Genomic DNA, 17,124 nt, shown 5'->3' on the forward strand with positions numbered 1-17,124 from the left:
ATACAAATTAATTATATATATACATGTAGCTTTTGAATGAAAATATGTGCAATTAGTCTTAAATTTTTATTTTCCTTAACGGTTTGTTAATATGAAATCATTCTTATTTATATGTAATTTCATACGAGAGTACTGTTTTTATAAATTTGATCCCACCCTATTAAAATATATTTTAATATATTTATAACCTTTACGGATGCTGGTATTTACGAACCTAAATACTTAAAAAAACTTTTAAGGAACAACTGTCCAGGGGATCAATAGTCGGTGCAGCATATTTACCACAAATATATATTTTGCTTTCGAAAATGAAGCAAATCGAGTCTCTATGTCAGTGGTGTCAAACACGCGGCTTAAAAGGCCTTGAAATTCGCCCTATATCGCGAAGCTAGAAGTTAGTTATACTAAAACACATTTTTTAAATAACTATCAAATTACAGATTTGCGGTCAACAGACTCTTAAAATAAATTTAGCGGACCCTCTACGCGTATGAGTTTGACACCACTGCTTTAAGTAAATATTTGGCATAGCTCTGCTTAGTGTGAGCTTAGTTAAACTATCATTTACTCCAAGTCGGAAGTGAAGTTTGTCAAATTTTGTGTAACATTTTCAAGACAGTTTTTTATCTAATCTAGGTCTAGCTTTTTCCCCACTACTGGAGATGTTAGTCTCGGGTTCTATAGTCTTAACAATATCGTGTAATTATATATATAAATCTTTGTAGCGAAAAGTATTTTTGTAGTGCAATGTAATATTCTTAGATTTTTCTGATGCACAATTAACTGAATTATTTGATATACATAAGGCAAATCATTACTACATCGCTAAAAATAATTTGAACTAAAAAGCGAATTTATCAATTTTTGATGAATTATTTTATTTTAACAAATAATCACAAATCATATATCACATCGACATTAAATATCCTAGTCGCAAGAGAAGTGTTATATTTTAAGAGGCATAGTGTAGAAGCGCCTTTATAATATGTATTACAACCGACACGCGCTCAATGCTTTCAACTTTTTAACTTCTTCTTCTTTTTCTTCCATCTGTGCTCATCTTCCGCCGAACTTACACTTTTTTACGGCTGTACTTACATTCTAAGATATGTGTTATTTTAATTTTCAAGAAGAGTTTACCCCTTTTTTTAATTATTAATTTTAAGTATTGTTAGTGTGAATGCTTTTGTTCTTGAGGTACTGGAAGTAAATCAAATCCCGACTCAGCTATTCAAACGTAATTTATATACAGAAAACAGGGATTTATATTTTTTTAATAATCAATTACATTTTTATTATTGCATCGCACTTATCGCAAATCATGTATCATAGCGCTTTAGCGCAACTCAAGTTAATCATCTGTAAAAAATCTAGGAAATTCTGACATTTGATTATTGAATTTAGTAATAATAAATATATAAAAAAAATTTTGCATTGCAGTCAAAAATTTATTAATATATTTGGAATCCTGAATGCAAAATTGACACGCAATGCAAGATCTTCCAAAATCCCACACACTCAATAATCAGACCCTATATAGTAGTGGAAACAAATAAAAACTAGATTTACGTGATTTTATATAGGATATGAAAAGGTAATAAGCGTAATATTTACAGCTATATTTTTTCCGTCCTGCCAGAGAAATCTGTCGATAAAGTTAAATAGTACATAGTTTATCCCGTTTTAAAGTATTAGGTTTAGTCAAAATTTACAATGGGATGAAGCGAATAAAATGACACAAATGTTTTTTTGTTTTATTTTCAGTATCCAGACATGAAACATGGCGTTCATAAAACAGTACGATCTGAGGTCAATATTTTTTAGGCATCGTCCAATATTTATTTTATTTTTTCCTATAGATTTTTTCTACAGAGCATGATTGCCCGTCATGTTTAATTTTCTCTCGTTTTTTTATATTACAGTATATACTACATTTTTTTCTAAGATTTTTTTACATCTATATATAATATTTATTAACTATTTAAAATATTTTAGCTTTCGATTACAATTTTATCCAATCTGTGCGGCTTGATGGGCGTTTTTTGGTTGTTTTTGCGTTGTTGGAAGACTTGTATGTATTACAGACAAAGCTGAAAAACGAAGCACCAGATTTATTATATATTTACATATAATGTGATTGGTACAATTGACTGAAAGATCGCTCTCTCACGCGTAGAAGTATCTTAAATACATATTTACATAGTACGCCTTTTAAAGTAAAATATTATTAGATATAAACGGAATGAATTTAAATAATACTGCTTACTTTTTAACCTAATTAGTTTGCATGTCTGTCAACTTGTCTATTGATCGCTTGCATTTTTGAAGCTTATTTTTCTGTACATGTATAGTTTTAGATATAGTACACACATACATACATACACATATAATGTTGTATCCCCTACCCTAATAATAATATTATTATCATATGAAGTTTGACGTTTAAAAAAATATTTAAGTAAACCAAATACTATTATTTGTATCAAAACAAATTATTAAAAATAAAAAGATAATTAAATATACTTTTTAAAACTTTTAAAACCTATTTACTACTTGTTTTACACGTAATTCAATGCGAATATTTGTCAGGACTAAAATAAATCAGTGCGATCCGGTGATGTACACTCTATGCACATGTAAAAACCAAAGATTTAAAAATATACAAAATACGGATATTATTGAAAAACAATCAGACGTTGTGTATTTCATTAACGCGGTCGAAAAAATATGTATGTTTTGATGTGTTTTGTAACGTTCAGCGATGACGTCACCTCATACGTACATAAGCTATATTCATCAATCTGACGTATCTTATATTATATTTTTGTATGAATTCCTTACCATTTTTACGCGGTTTCTATTTACGCTGGGTATTATATATAATAAATTTCGTTATTGGTATTATTTTTTATGGTAATCATTTACATTAATTTAAATTAAAAATATATTGTATAATTATAATGTATTTTATTTACTGCTTTTCGGTTATATATGTAAATATATAACTATCTGGGGTACTTATAAATAGTAAAAATCGACCGCCGTACATGTACGGCGATATTTCTCAAAAATTAATACGTCAATCAATGATAAATTCTTATGGCATATTATTTTATTAGAATTAACGAAAATAAATACTAACTTAAAAATATATTTAAAAAAATGTTTTGATAAAAAAATAATATATAGTCAAAGTCAAACTAATTGTGGTAATGATTTAGTTATATTATATAAATGTTTCAGCAATATCAATAATGGTCGTGTTAAATGTTGTGTTTTATTTAATTTAAAATATTGATATGTAGATCATTTTAGATATTGATGTGTACTGCAGTACAAGGAAGATTAAAATTAGTATTATCTACATGTGCATGATTGTGTTTTTATTTTATTTTTATATAATTTTGGTCCAGTTTTTAAATAAATAAAATAATCACTAATAAAAACAAAATAGTACAAATAACACATAGAGCTGAAATTGAGTGCCGCACTGGTCGAGTTTTTAGAGAGACAAAATTTATGGAAAAAAATAATAATCACTAGATAAAATAAATAAATTTGTTGAACAATTACAAAAGAACGTTTGTACGTTTTTATATGCGACAGCATGACGAGGAAGGTGGTGACGGGCCTGAAAACGGCGGTGTGACATATCGCTCACCCTCTTCCTCATCGACCACTTGCATGGATGGATACACTAAGATTGACACCTCCGGGGTAAGATTGACACTGTTGACTACCGCACAATCGAAAACTACGACTTAAATACTACACGGGCGCTTTAGATTATCCAGGACGATACGAAAGCTTTTGAAGTTGCAAATCATTTAATGAGACACACTGTGCGCCGCAAAGTTCAGTTTGAATTGATAAGATTTGAGTCTTTTGAATTTACAAGATTAAAAACACATTTTAAGCGACATCAAATAACAGAATCTATGGTGCCGAAGCAAATAACGAAACAATGTGCTCCTAAACCGTTATTAGACCATACCCAAAATATCATCTCCGAGCCAGCAAGCATTGTTGCCTAATTTCTATTTTAAATCAATAATACGCATTCAGATAGTGATATAGATGTACAAAAATTTAAGGAATAGTAGGAAGATTGCTCTCTTTTCTTTTTTAGATTATATATAAGCTAAAGCGGCTTTTTTATTTTATTTTTTTTTCTAATCCCCGTGTCCCCCTAAAAATAAAAATTTGTAACAACGAGTTTTTTGCTATTTTTAATTTATGCGACACATATATGTCAAACTTTTTAATTTGTTTATATGTATAACAAATGTATAATTAATACTTATATATGTATAAAAATATGCCAGTATCAGGCGGAGGTATCGAGTGAGGAAGTTTTGTAGAACAAATGTGTTACTTGTCTGTCAGCTGAATCAATTTAATCAATCTTGAAAGTCCGTGAGTCCAAATTTTAGCTCCACCTACGATCCATTTAATATTTAGGTGACTGTTCGATAATTACAAAGAATGCTTATTTGATGTAAAATGATGAGTATTTGTTATGCATAAATTAATAAAAAAATCTGTTCTTGCACATTCAAAATGAAATTTCCATATGCCTGGATAATCAAGGGTGCAATGTATTAATGTAATACAAACCGACTTAGCGGGGTCACTTTGCATTATTAACTATTTTATTACTTAGTCTTACTTAGTTTAATGAATGTTGTAAATATATTTATGGAATGCCGGAATGCAACCCATTTTACTTTGATTTTTTTTCGTTATATTATATCATACATTACACACGTCGACTCGAGAGCCTAACCGATGAAATCCACTGACCATATTGATTGTTTTTCTGCGTTAGTACACTCAAGGGATGGCCGATGAAGCCAGAGAGAACCACATCCAACAGATTGAGAGGGCTGAGATAGCCAATTTGGTTCGCTCCCGGATGGAGTCACTTAATTTGCCAACTAATGATTACGACGACGTTAGCGAGAAGAGGAACAGCCTCTCATACGTTATCATCAACCCAAGCTGTGACTTAAAGCTTGAAGAAGGAGACATAATGTAAGTATGCTTATGGACTGTAAAAACAAAAAATGTTTTGTTGTTTGTACATATATTTTAAAGTAATGTGCCAACAGATGCGCAAATCACTTACAAAGCCAAATTTAATTTTGATAAGATAAACCAAAAAAATAATATAATTTGCACTTGCAGGATAAGCGCATAAAAATATATATTTTTGTATCCTGCCTTTCGTCATATAATCGAAACTCCGCTTAATAAAGTTCAGCCGAACTCTGGTTTGATTCAAGTAAGAAGCGAAGTGATTGTGAACGTACACCAAGTACCTATATTGATACCGAATTCCTTTGTAGTGTCACTAGATAATCATTTATTTTGACTTTTGCAGCATCATCTATATTATTTGTTTGAAACGAAATAAAAAATGTATTACATATATTACCATAAAATAAATTTAAATAATTAAAAACAATTTTCAATAATAAAAACATTCAAGAAATGTAACCGAAAAATATGACTTAAAGCCGGAATAACTATCGATAGTTAATTGTACAAAATATATAATTTACTGACGGCACAGTCGAACTGTGGAGTGGTAGCTGGTTAGAGAGTCTTCGCTGTAGTCGTCGATGATTGCCGTCAGACGAGTGCTTTGTATACATGTTGACAAATGCAATTTTATTATAGTCTAACTTATTTTCCAAAGTCACTTTTTTAGTAAAAGTTGCTTTTAATGCGTCTGTATAATAAAAATAATGCATATTTAATACGAGGCTATTAGTGTTTAAAACGAGTATTGAAGCTAATGAGGATCTAATTACTTTTAGTTTTTGAAAATCTGCGTGGTTATAGATGTTTTTATAAATATTTTTTTTTTATACAAAATTATTTTTGCAATCAATAAAGTCATCTGATGTGATTTTACTAAATTTCAGCTATCTGGTGCGCCCGTCGCCATTCTCGGCGCAGAAGACGTTCGAGCGTCACAACAGCCGACGCAAGTCCAACATCAGCTTCTGCTCTCAGAGCCTGATCCAATCGATGGCTACTCAGGGCGCCGGAAGCAGGAGAGGATCGGGCGTGGGATTAGGAGGCTTCGCTGCTGCAAGAGCTCCTCCACTAGCCACTACTAAAGCTAATTCTCTATCGCTGCCGGACAGCCCGACAGTAGCCGGTAGTTTCAGGGGTAGGTCCAACTCTTTGCGCATCACTGACGACATCTTATTGAGGCGCTCCAACTCTCTGAGACATGGCCTACCTTCTATGGGACTCCCTAGCCGCAGAAAGAGCAGCTTGGAAGAGATCGGTATCTCTCACTTTAACTCGCTTCTGCAGCACCAGCAGCAACAGCTGAACCAGCAGAACCAGAGCGGCATAACCATCGCTCTGAACGGAAGCATCGGCCTGGAAGTGACTCCCCCCGAAGAAACTGTAGGCATCCCTTACGAGCACCAACCCTCTACTTCCAGCCCTCACCCAGACAGGCAGACTCTACAAGGGACGATCGTATGATCGACGGCCACCACGGGGTACCACCTGATGCTGGGCCGCCGTCGCAGCTCTGTCTCCAAAAAATAGATTCGGTACTTCGATAAAAAAACGGCACTAAGAACGCGACCGTCACCAGGGTCCAACCGTCTTCACTGTCTCTCCTTATAACTACGCATGCGTGACGATTGTTTGAAAAGTTTGGGATCGACTTGACCCCTGCTTTCAACGCTTGTACAAGATTAATAGTTACTGTATACATCTTCGAATAATAGCCATGTGGATAAAATAGAGGTTTCTACTTATTGTCAACAGCTAACGGTACTAAAGAATATCAAACTTTTTCACTGGTGATTATTGTAATGTTTGGGTAATCCTTACACAAATTTTCTGTCATTGTAGATTTTGGCAAACAAGTCTTAATTTTCAACTTCATCCTGGTGCTATTACTTGTAACAGGAAATCTATATGTATACTTTTTAATAGAAAGTAGCTGAAATAGGTAATTTTCTCAATGTTATCTTTAATTAATATATTACTACTGGTAGATATAAGATGGTTTAAAACATCTATATAATATGTGTGTTGACGATAGATATTATTGATTATTGTTAAATATAGAAGTGCTTGACGCCGCGAAATCACTATTCTACTCCAACTCTCAAACTTTTCAAACACCTGTCTATGAATAAATACGCCCCACATACTATATATCAAAGAAGAATATCAGAATGATTGCGGGAACAACTACTGTTAGAGTTAGAAGAATTTTTATTCACTTTAATAGTTAAAGGAAAAGTAAAAGAAAAAATCTTAAGACTTAACTGTGTCTTCGCTAGCCATCTATAGCTTTCCACAGTGCAGTGTGTCACCGAAAAAGACTTATTAGTGTTTAACAAAATCACTACATCTCAATATGTGACTGAATGTTGCTTAGATAAATGTATCACTTTTCAATTAAATCTCTCACTTAACAATGTATAAATACGCGGGTGCATGTGCACTATTACCGTGAAACGTTATGAATGTAAGTAAACAAGAACACTCATACCATTTCAACATTATATAAAATTAAACTGTAGCATTTAAGATTATGTTATATAATAAAATATATATATATATATATATATATATATATATATATATATATATATATATATATATATATATATATATATATATATATTTGATTATAATATATATATATTATGAATGTTATGTAGCACTGCACTACTGAGTATACAATATATTATATGTTGCATGAAATAAGTATATAATCACAATTATATAAAATATAATCGAGAATTTTAAATGATGGTAATGTCTTATAAGTGTTTGCGTATTTAAATTAAATAGTTGCGCAAACACTACTCTTTTCAATAATATATAAAATTACTTTTATAAATAATTTCATTGTTATAAATACACAAAAAAGGCATTCTGATTCATATTAAATGAAAGCAGTTAGAGATTTTTAAGTAAATTCATCTACCAAATCAATTTTATATATCTAAGTAGGACACTTTGAAATTGTATTGTATTATTAAAATATTTTTTTATACTATCGTGAATCATCTTGTGTGGTAAAAGGTTGATTTTTTTGTTTTATAAACGTTACGAGAAGCTCTGTATTGTTTATATAAATATATAGTAATAGAATATATAAATTATAGTAAATGTATTCGTATATGTATAATCAATATGTATTGCTAAATAAGTTCTGTCCCCTAAATGAAATTTAATTTAAAACCTGTTGACGAATATTCATTATATTTAAAAGTAATTATTAACTTCATATGGATGTTTAAATTAGAATTTAATCGAATTATTTAACTATTTAAAATTAATAGATGGTATTCATTACTTAAATAGGGTAAGCCTCTTATTCTATAAATTTTGTGTTGTGGAATAAAATCTAACATATGCTATCTCAACGATGTTTAAAATATGTTTATCTTAAATATATCAAATGCTTTGTCTCTTTAGAATGGATGTTTTTAAAAGTGGCTCTTATTTTTTTAATTAAAATATTCATTTTTAAACATTGCCTAGAAATATACTTAAATACATATAGCCTAGAAATATACATACATTTATGAGACCTTCAAGTTTAAAATTAATTATACAACACATGATACATCTGATATAATTACTTATGTGTATATCATTATACTATAATAAAAATGATAAAATGTTGAGCGTCCCGTACCCGTACGCCAGCTAGCTACGGTACTTCAGACTAACTAAAAATGCTATTAAACATATTTTTAAGCTATTTTAACATTGTTGTATAGTTAAATTTATTGAATGTTACGAATGTCAAATTTACGTGTTTCTTCAAAACTTAGATAACTTGTGTAGACTATTTGTAGAGGAGGCAAAATATTTTTTTTTAATTAAGAGTCACTTGTAGAGTGTAGAATGCATTACATGTTTTTCAAATATTTATCTTAAATTTTCTTCTGTATGCCGTATATTCATATTATATTGGCAAAGATCAGAGTAATAGAATTTGCCAATGAATGCTTATTACAATAGGGAATATAATACATCCTTGCCTCACTGCCCTCTTTATTTCTATCTCATCGATTGATCGCTCATCTTCTCTCGCCGAAAAGGGACAGACAGAACTTACGCAGTGACTTTATATACTTTACGATAAATACAACATAATGAATGTAATAGTTAAATAAGTCTGCGTTTCGTTTATAAGGAAGTTGAATACCACGGGCGAATGTAGCACGGCGGCAAAAAGTAGAAGCGGTTTTTTTCCTAGATATATAAATAATAATCTGTTGTAGCCCTTCTGAAATCTAATGAAATCGAAATTGAAGTTGAAATCCCGAAATGAAACGCCGTCGATCGCATAGAATTTTATGATAAAAACTGCGGGTCTGTAAGAGAGCCGTGGACGGGTCCAAAACGGTAGGGTAAACGCTTATGTATACCGTGTAAGATCAAAAAAAATATATACTAATTCTATAAAGTCTTTATGTATATTTTCTATGAGGCAAAAAGAAATTTAGAAATGAACTATAATTATGTGTGTACATTGACGTCTATGCAGGGATACATAATTTATCGTTGGATCTTTTCTATGTAAAACCAACTACCTAGAGACTATAGAGCTAAGGAAAACATTATATTTGTATAGCGTAATCGAATTTTAATCAAACCATTTAAAGTTGATTTATAACAAATATATTATACATAAATAAAATCAATATATATACCCAAATAAAAATCGTTTTATTATAAAATTAAAATACCTCAATTGAACAAGCACAGTTTCTAATATTTATTTATATATTTACTCTCTTAAAAATGATATTTTCGGCAGTAAATCAAAAGAAAAAATTGCCTGAATAGAGAGAAAAATAATTATTAGAACCTGCGCTTAAAAATAATTTAAATAATACTATAGTATATATAATATTGTATATATACTAACTTAAATAATAACAAACTGTATAAAAGTGCAAGATTTCACACAACAATAAAAAAAGTGCAAGATTTTATACGCATAAACTTATAGATTGAGCAAAACAGTTGTAAAAACTAGATATTTTTGATAAACTATATTTTTTGCTAAAACAAAAATTTTTAAAGAACGTGTCACTTACATAAATTGTGTGCGAAAATAGAAGAGAGTGTATTAATTCTTTCATTTTAATTTAGAGATACGATTAACAGAGTAACAAATTGAACGTAAATCGTATCGCTATGTATGAACGGTGTATAATAATACACGTAAACAAAGGAAATATATTTAATTATAATAATAAATAATAATAAAAATAAAATTTGAATTTGCTTCGCTGCTTTCCGAGGCACCAGTAATGCGTTCTGTTGTTTCGACCAATGAAAAATAAGCATTCAAATATAAAACAAGATGGCCGACAGTACCGTGACAACCGTCTTAAATAATTATTATTTTATAATAAAATTTTGCTACGCGACAATAATATTCATTAATTCCTCATGTGCGTTGTTTCATTTGACAGAATATAAATAATCGGATTGCAAATTAAGTAGATGTGTTATAACTATGAAAATTAAATATATACATAATGTATTTAGGATAAGAAGAATACACTGAACAATCATAAAACAATCTTCCTAAAGAAATCTTCAAATTTTGAATTCCCGTCACCGGGTTCCGAGGCCGAAAAGTGAGTTTTTATATTACATAAACATTACCATTTCTTCCGATTTAATGTACATATACTTTAGATCTTAAGAATTGCAAATAAACCAGGTATGTTTTACACGCGAACGTGTAATATATCCTTAGTATGTATGAGGATTGAAAGTTAATGTCGATCAAATCCGCGCCGTTATAGTGGGAACGCTATATATATCAGCCAACGGACAGCTTATAAATGTGTAGTTTCTTGGATGTTATTTAATACACAACATTTTACGATGATTATAAATATGTGATTGCATACTTGGAATAATTGATAGCCAAAATATCTAACAGTGGCTCATTTTTAATTCCGATGTGGCAAAGTATGTATGTATACGTCATGGTTTTTAATCAATTTTTGTTCTTTGCCATCATTTCTCTTTAGGAATAGCCAAATTCAAGATATTCAGTTACATCAAACTTATGTAGTATGTTCTTTATAAAAAGATAATACTTGCTGATGGTGACTTCAACATGAGAAGATTCACTCTTTGTTTATATATACCAATTCTACGTTGTAGCCATATAGGTCATCAAATTGTTCTATCCATTGCTTCTAAAAAGTAATTAAAAACAATAAGACCTTATTAAGAGTTAAACATTGAACATATTATTACTACTAATATAATCCATAAATTAAATTTAAACGACCACCGAAGAACAAAATTGACGGTAGTTACTATAGAGGATTAAACATGTAGATTAGCATCTCATCATCTTCTTCAAAATTGTCGCAATAAGCCATATATTAATTGTTTGCCATACGTAAATGTTATTAGATCCATCATTGCTTTTGAAAATTAACTGTAAACGATACTATATAGTATGTAAAATGTAACTTTTCGTTTACACTAATATGAGATTTTTCATTATTACTACCATTGTAATATGTTTAATTAACTTTGGCACGTATATCTTTAATTGCCAAATCACTGCTGTTTGTCTTTTAATATTAGATCCTAGAAAGTAAATATTGATTTTATTCATATAACATATTATTCATATAACTTTCTGGCACATTCATAATTTAAACTTTTATTTATATTGTTTATAATTCCAAGTGCTATACCATTTTGAATCATCTTCAACTAACACTTTGTAAGAAAAATGCTGTGATTATAACATATTTAACTGTTTATTTAATGGCACTAAGCTGTATCCCGACACGCGCTTGACAGATAATGAAAGTGTCACATGTGAGCAAATCTGACGGTGGGGAATCCATGGTATTGGCGCGCTTGTAAACGAACGGCGCAATAGATTTTATCGATTAAAATTGTAAGACACATATCAAAATATGTGTAAAAATCATCAAATTATAAAAAAAAAAAATTTAATTTGTTTAGTTTATACGGGATTTAAAATATAATATAAATAATGTGGATTTGTATTAGCTAAGAAAAAAGATGTACTTAAATTTTGGCGAACGTTGGCAATTAATAGTAATAGTTTTTTGAGAATTTTTAAAATTTCGCTTAAAAAAACATTTTCAACAAAAAAGGGCAAAGTTTCAAAATAAATACTATTCATTACAAACCAATTGTGTAATACTAATTTAAATATTTTTTAAAATGTAAAGTTTCAAGATTTATTTAAAATATTTTTTTTAATCTTAAATATATTTTTTTATTTTATTATGGATTTTAAATATTCTTAATTTATTATAGATTTTAAATATCTTTAGTTTATTATTATTTTTAAATAAAGTGAAGGCTTTTTGGCCTTATTAATTATTAAAATATATAATTCTGCCCAGAAAAAACATTTATTTTAAAAAATATATTTTTCAAAATATTTTTTAATAAAAATAGACAAAGGTCTCAAAATTATTATTATTTTTATTGAGAAATTTTAGTCGAAAATAACAGATTAGATGCTTGATATTTTCAGTTTATTGTGTCTTTCTAATTAGTAAATGTAATTAAAAACTTACTTTTTTATTTATACATAAAACAAATAAACGATTTTTTTAATTATAAAGTAACTTATGGTGTAACTAAAAAAATAGTCCATCAACCGTGTATGCTGGTGGCGTTTTGAATCGACCGCATATATGGACGGCACGCCACTGGTATAGATATATCAATGCGTTTCTGAATTGGAAATAAAGAAAAACTATTAGTAACATTAGGTCTGCCCTATGATAGACCAATGTTTTGACTTGGAGCGCCGCGGAAAAATTCTGATATTTTAATGGCGCCGGAAACCGAAAAAGTTTGGGAGCCCCTGTGTTAGAGGATACAAACGGTCTAAAGCGGTTGACGCCCTGCGACGTTACCAAAGCGTAGCTTTCCTCAAAACCCGCTATATCCCATAAAAAAGACAAGAATAAGACTACATTATTTTCATTAAAAGAGCACCTAGAAGGTAAATATATTTTTATTTAATTAAATGTAATTTTACTTCCCTAATAATTCTTTTAGAAAATTTTATAATTTTAACACATAATTCCGTGCTTCAGAATTAATGAAAAATTACAATTTACGATGGTTTTTTTTCAATTTTAATTTCAACAAGTCTATATTATTTTCATTACAAGGGCACCTAAAGAGTAAATATATTTTTAATTTTTAAATGTAATTTTACTCCCCTAATAATTACTTAAGAAAATTTTATAATTTTAACACATAGTTCCGTGCTTCAGAATTAATGAAAAATGGCAATTTACGATGTTTTTTTTCAATTTTAATTTCAACGAGTCTTGCCAGTAATTGCCGGCGTTGACAACGAAACTTCCTCCTCATCACCACCGCCTTTACTCCACGACGTGGCCACATTCGTCAGGATGACGTCGAACGCATTACACCGTTTACGGTGTGATAATTTCTCCTCGAGCTTGGCTGCTGGTATCTCCGGGCTGGTACGTCGCGCAGAGCTATTCGACGTAACTTTGGTTGCAGAAGGGCGAATGGTTTACGCTCATATATTGGTACTATCCATTCACTCACTACATTTTTTGGAATTGTTCAAATATCATGCAACATATCCTATAGTGTATTTAAGTGGCGTTACTTACAACATATTAGTAAAAATATTGCAATATATGTACATGGGGGAAGTTGATGTCAAGAAAGAAGAGTTTAATTCGTTTATTTATTTCGCCAAACTACTTCGGATTGAAAGTCTATCCAAGTACCAACCCGAGAATTATCTCCCGACTATAACGCCAAGGCAAGAACCATCTCACACGATTGCTTCAAGTTTTGATCCAGCGGAACCTGGACCATCCACCTCGGCGCCCGAAAACATTAACATAAAATGGTCAAATAGGAACTGTGATTATTCAAATGACAATGTAAGAAGTAGCGACCATGGAAACGCCTGCAACGATGTGAAGGAGGGACCGTCTCAACCTAATTACGAACCGAGCGACGCTCAAGTGTCTAACGATCACAATCCAAGGACGATGATTCCGGAGACAGGACCCAACGACTATATTATATGTCAAAATTATTCTTATATAATCGACAAAAAATTGGTGAAAAATCGTCAGAAGTGGAAATGCAAACTAGCGAAACAATTCAAATGCAAAGCTTATATTCATATGAAGAAAGGAATAATCACAAATATGAAGAACAAACATAATCATGCTCCTTGAAAATTGACGAAATGTATACTAGTTTTGTAATTTATTAATATGAATTTTTGCAATTTATTAATATGAATTTTTGCTTTTTATTTCATATTATTTCTAATGTATTTTTTTGATTAAATATAGTATTCTGTAAAAAAATATTTGTCTTTAATTTCATACAATATCTGAAACTTAAATAAAATATTCTGAAAATTTAGATAACTATATAAATTTACCTTTTTAATATATTTTGAGAAGTGAGATAATTCAATAATTCCGGTAAGTAGTTTATTCTTCTACATCGTAGATAATTAAATCATAAACACCACAAACAACATATTGACAGCCGCGATGCATTTAGATACTCGCAGAAGACAGCAAATATTTTAGATAAATTTAACTTTTTAAAGCAATGTATGTATATTTATGCAATCAAGAGTATGTGCTAATTTTTATCGACGGGGTAACTCAGCCATTACGTCAGTAGTTCTCATTATTAATGTCGTGTCTTCGGCGTATCACAAGTTCGACGGTCTTTCTCCTTCAATCTATGTCAAATGCCCGTTCCATTATATATTCTCTGTAGATAATAAATAGATAGATAAAGAGACCAACGCATTACTATAGCAACCGCACAATGTCGTCAAATTTAAATATTGCGTTAGAAGATAAGGTGAATAGACGTCCTATCAAACAAAAATTTCCAAGATGACCGTTTTTTGTGTTCTTTTTTGATATTTTTAAAATCTAGTCACATTATTTAAGGATAGATCTCAGATATGCAATGCAGCGAGGCTTTCCTCGGACCGCCTTCCCGTGTATTTTACACTGGAGGGAGAGGTCGGGGTTATGTTTAAGATTGTTTTCACTATAACAATACTGATTTGAAGGATTTTAATATTATTGCAGTCCCGTCTAGTGGTTAAACGTCAGAACAACTCCAACGGATACTAAATCAATATACAATGATATTCATTATTTAACATGTATATGAAAAAAGAGCATTTAAATAATTAAAATAGAAATAATGACAGCTGATAACGGAGGTGATTTTGATTTGGCTTTACACATGTATTCGTTCAACCCCAGGTTCGGTGGCTCAAAACTATGCAATGTATGTTGTTCTTCAACTAAGCAAATTGGCATCATATTTCACTTTTCAATAATAATCACTTTTCTTTCCGGGATGGTATGGTAACATTTCTACGTTTGCCAAATAAGTCATCGCATCGCTCTCTCATTGCTTCTGAAAAATAATTAAAATAATTAGAAGTAAGAACATACAAAGTCGTAAGCTGTGCACAATATTCCTATTTATAATTCATAAATGCAATTTTAATGTGACAAGCTAACAAAAAATAGATTTTTATATGATATTTTACATAAATAATTAGGTATGTTGATAAAGAAAATGTAATACGTACATGTTTGAATTTTAAGTAAACGTCAATAATTTCAATATATGCATGTGATTCTTTAGTTGAACACGTTGGTATCCAGTTTGCTGGGGTAAAATAATCACCGTATTAGCATCAATCAAGTCATTGCTTCTAAAAAATAATTGTAAACAGTAAGAACTATTGTATATACAATAGTTAAACATTAAACACTAACATTCATCTAACTTCATAATCCATAAAAGCAATTTAAAAGGAACAATTAAAGAAAAAAATACAATAAAAGTTACCTTAATTGAATGTGTAGATAAGCAACTATTCTTTAATGGTTAAGTTGAGGCAATATGTCATATTTATATTGTTTGCAATACATAAATGTAATCATATCACTCATTGTTCATGAAAATTAACTGTAAACTGTAGGGAAGTATTATATGTGTAATAAGTTATGTAGGATAATCAAAGGTAATCTGTGCTTTTTATATTTCTAATGAATATTAGTTAATACTAATACATTTAGTATTAACTAATATTCATAATAATTAATTTTAATACATTTGAAGTACTTATAATGATAGCTTTATGTAATATGATAGATGAGTAATAATACATTTGAATAATGATTATAATGATAGATTTTATTTCCTCTGTATACCTATAAATGTCAAACAACATATGTGATAACTATTTTGACATATATAGGTTAAGTGCAATTTTCAAGTCGAAATGAATTAGACATATACATTCGATCCTAGAATTTCAATAATAATTTTGTTAGAATAACCATGCTATACTTATTATTTATAAATACTTACGAAACCAATGTTATATTAAGTTTTGTTTGTTGTTTGTTGTTTATGTTTGTTGTGTGGCCCTACTTTTTGCATAATCTTTAACTAATAATGTGTAAAAGATATTTACTGTGATTAGATATCTGTTCGCAGATTATTTATTTGAACTTTACACTCTTCGGCACTCACGATGGAGCGCAATTAACGACGCAAAATCTGACTGTCAACAGCGACAAATGTCAGATTTCAAAAAAGTCCCGCATATTTTATGTATAGAAATCCCAATTGGGACCTACCAAAAACTTTATTTTATTGAATAAAAGTATTAAATATCCAAATAGATATTTTAAACGTTATGACTCTATACAAAAAATACGAATATGATAAAAAATATTTAATATATTATTTGTTTTTAAATATTATAATATAATTAAAATATATAATAAATAATAATATTTTATACAGGGCCGGCTCTAGCATATATAGCGCCTCAGGCAAAAACTAAGTTGCTCCCCCCCCCCCCTATATAAATTTACATACATAGAAAATATATTTACAGAAAATTTACATCTTTTAAAATACAATTAATTACATTTTAAAAAAAAAAAAAAAATCACGGTCAAGTTGAAAGTAAAAAAAAATATATTTTAAGTCATATATTTGCGAAAATATTTCAAATAGTTCTGGTCG

General features: G+C 29.8%; 1 protein-coding gene across 9 annotated transcripts in view; it reads left to right on the forward strand.

The window, feature by feature from the left end:
• SLO2 (slowpoke 2) overlaps positions 1 to 7,589 on the forward strand; it is a 199,073-nt gene extending 191,484 nt beyond the window's left edge. For 4 of the 9 annotated variants that reach the window (XM_088188005.1, XM_088188008.1, XM_088188009.1 and 1 more), the window contains 2 exons: positions 4,829 to 5,034; positions 5,931 to 7,589. In XM_088188005.1, coding sequence (XP_088044131.1) covers positions 4,829 to 5,034; positions 5,931 to 6,507 — 783 coding nt within the window. In that variant the 3' untranslated portion in view covers positions 6,508 to 7,589. Of the gene's footprint in view, positions 1 to 1,764; positions 1,810 to 3,606; positions 3,718 to 4,828; positions 5,035 to 5,930 lie in introns of all 9 variants that reach the window. The other 5 variants (XM_088188002.1, XM_088188006.1, XM_088188004.1 and 2 more) reach the window with 4 other exon arrangements.
• Positions 7,590 to 17,124: the final 9,535 nt, after the last annotated feature.

Source organism: Plectrocnemia conspersa, unplaced genomic scaffold, assembly GCF_051122295.1.
Source record: "Plectrocnemia conspersa isolate PC_06_02 unplaced genomic scaffold, ASM5112229v1 ptg000006l, whole genome shotgun sequence".
Lineage (NCBI taxonomy): Eukaryota > Metazoa > Arthropoda > Insecta > Trichoptera > Polycentropodidae > Plectrocnemia > Plectrocnemia conspersa.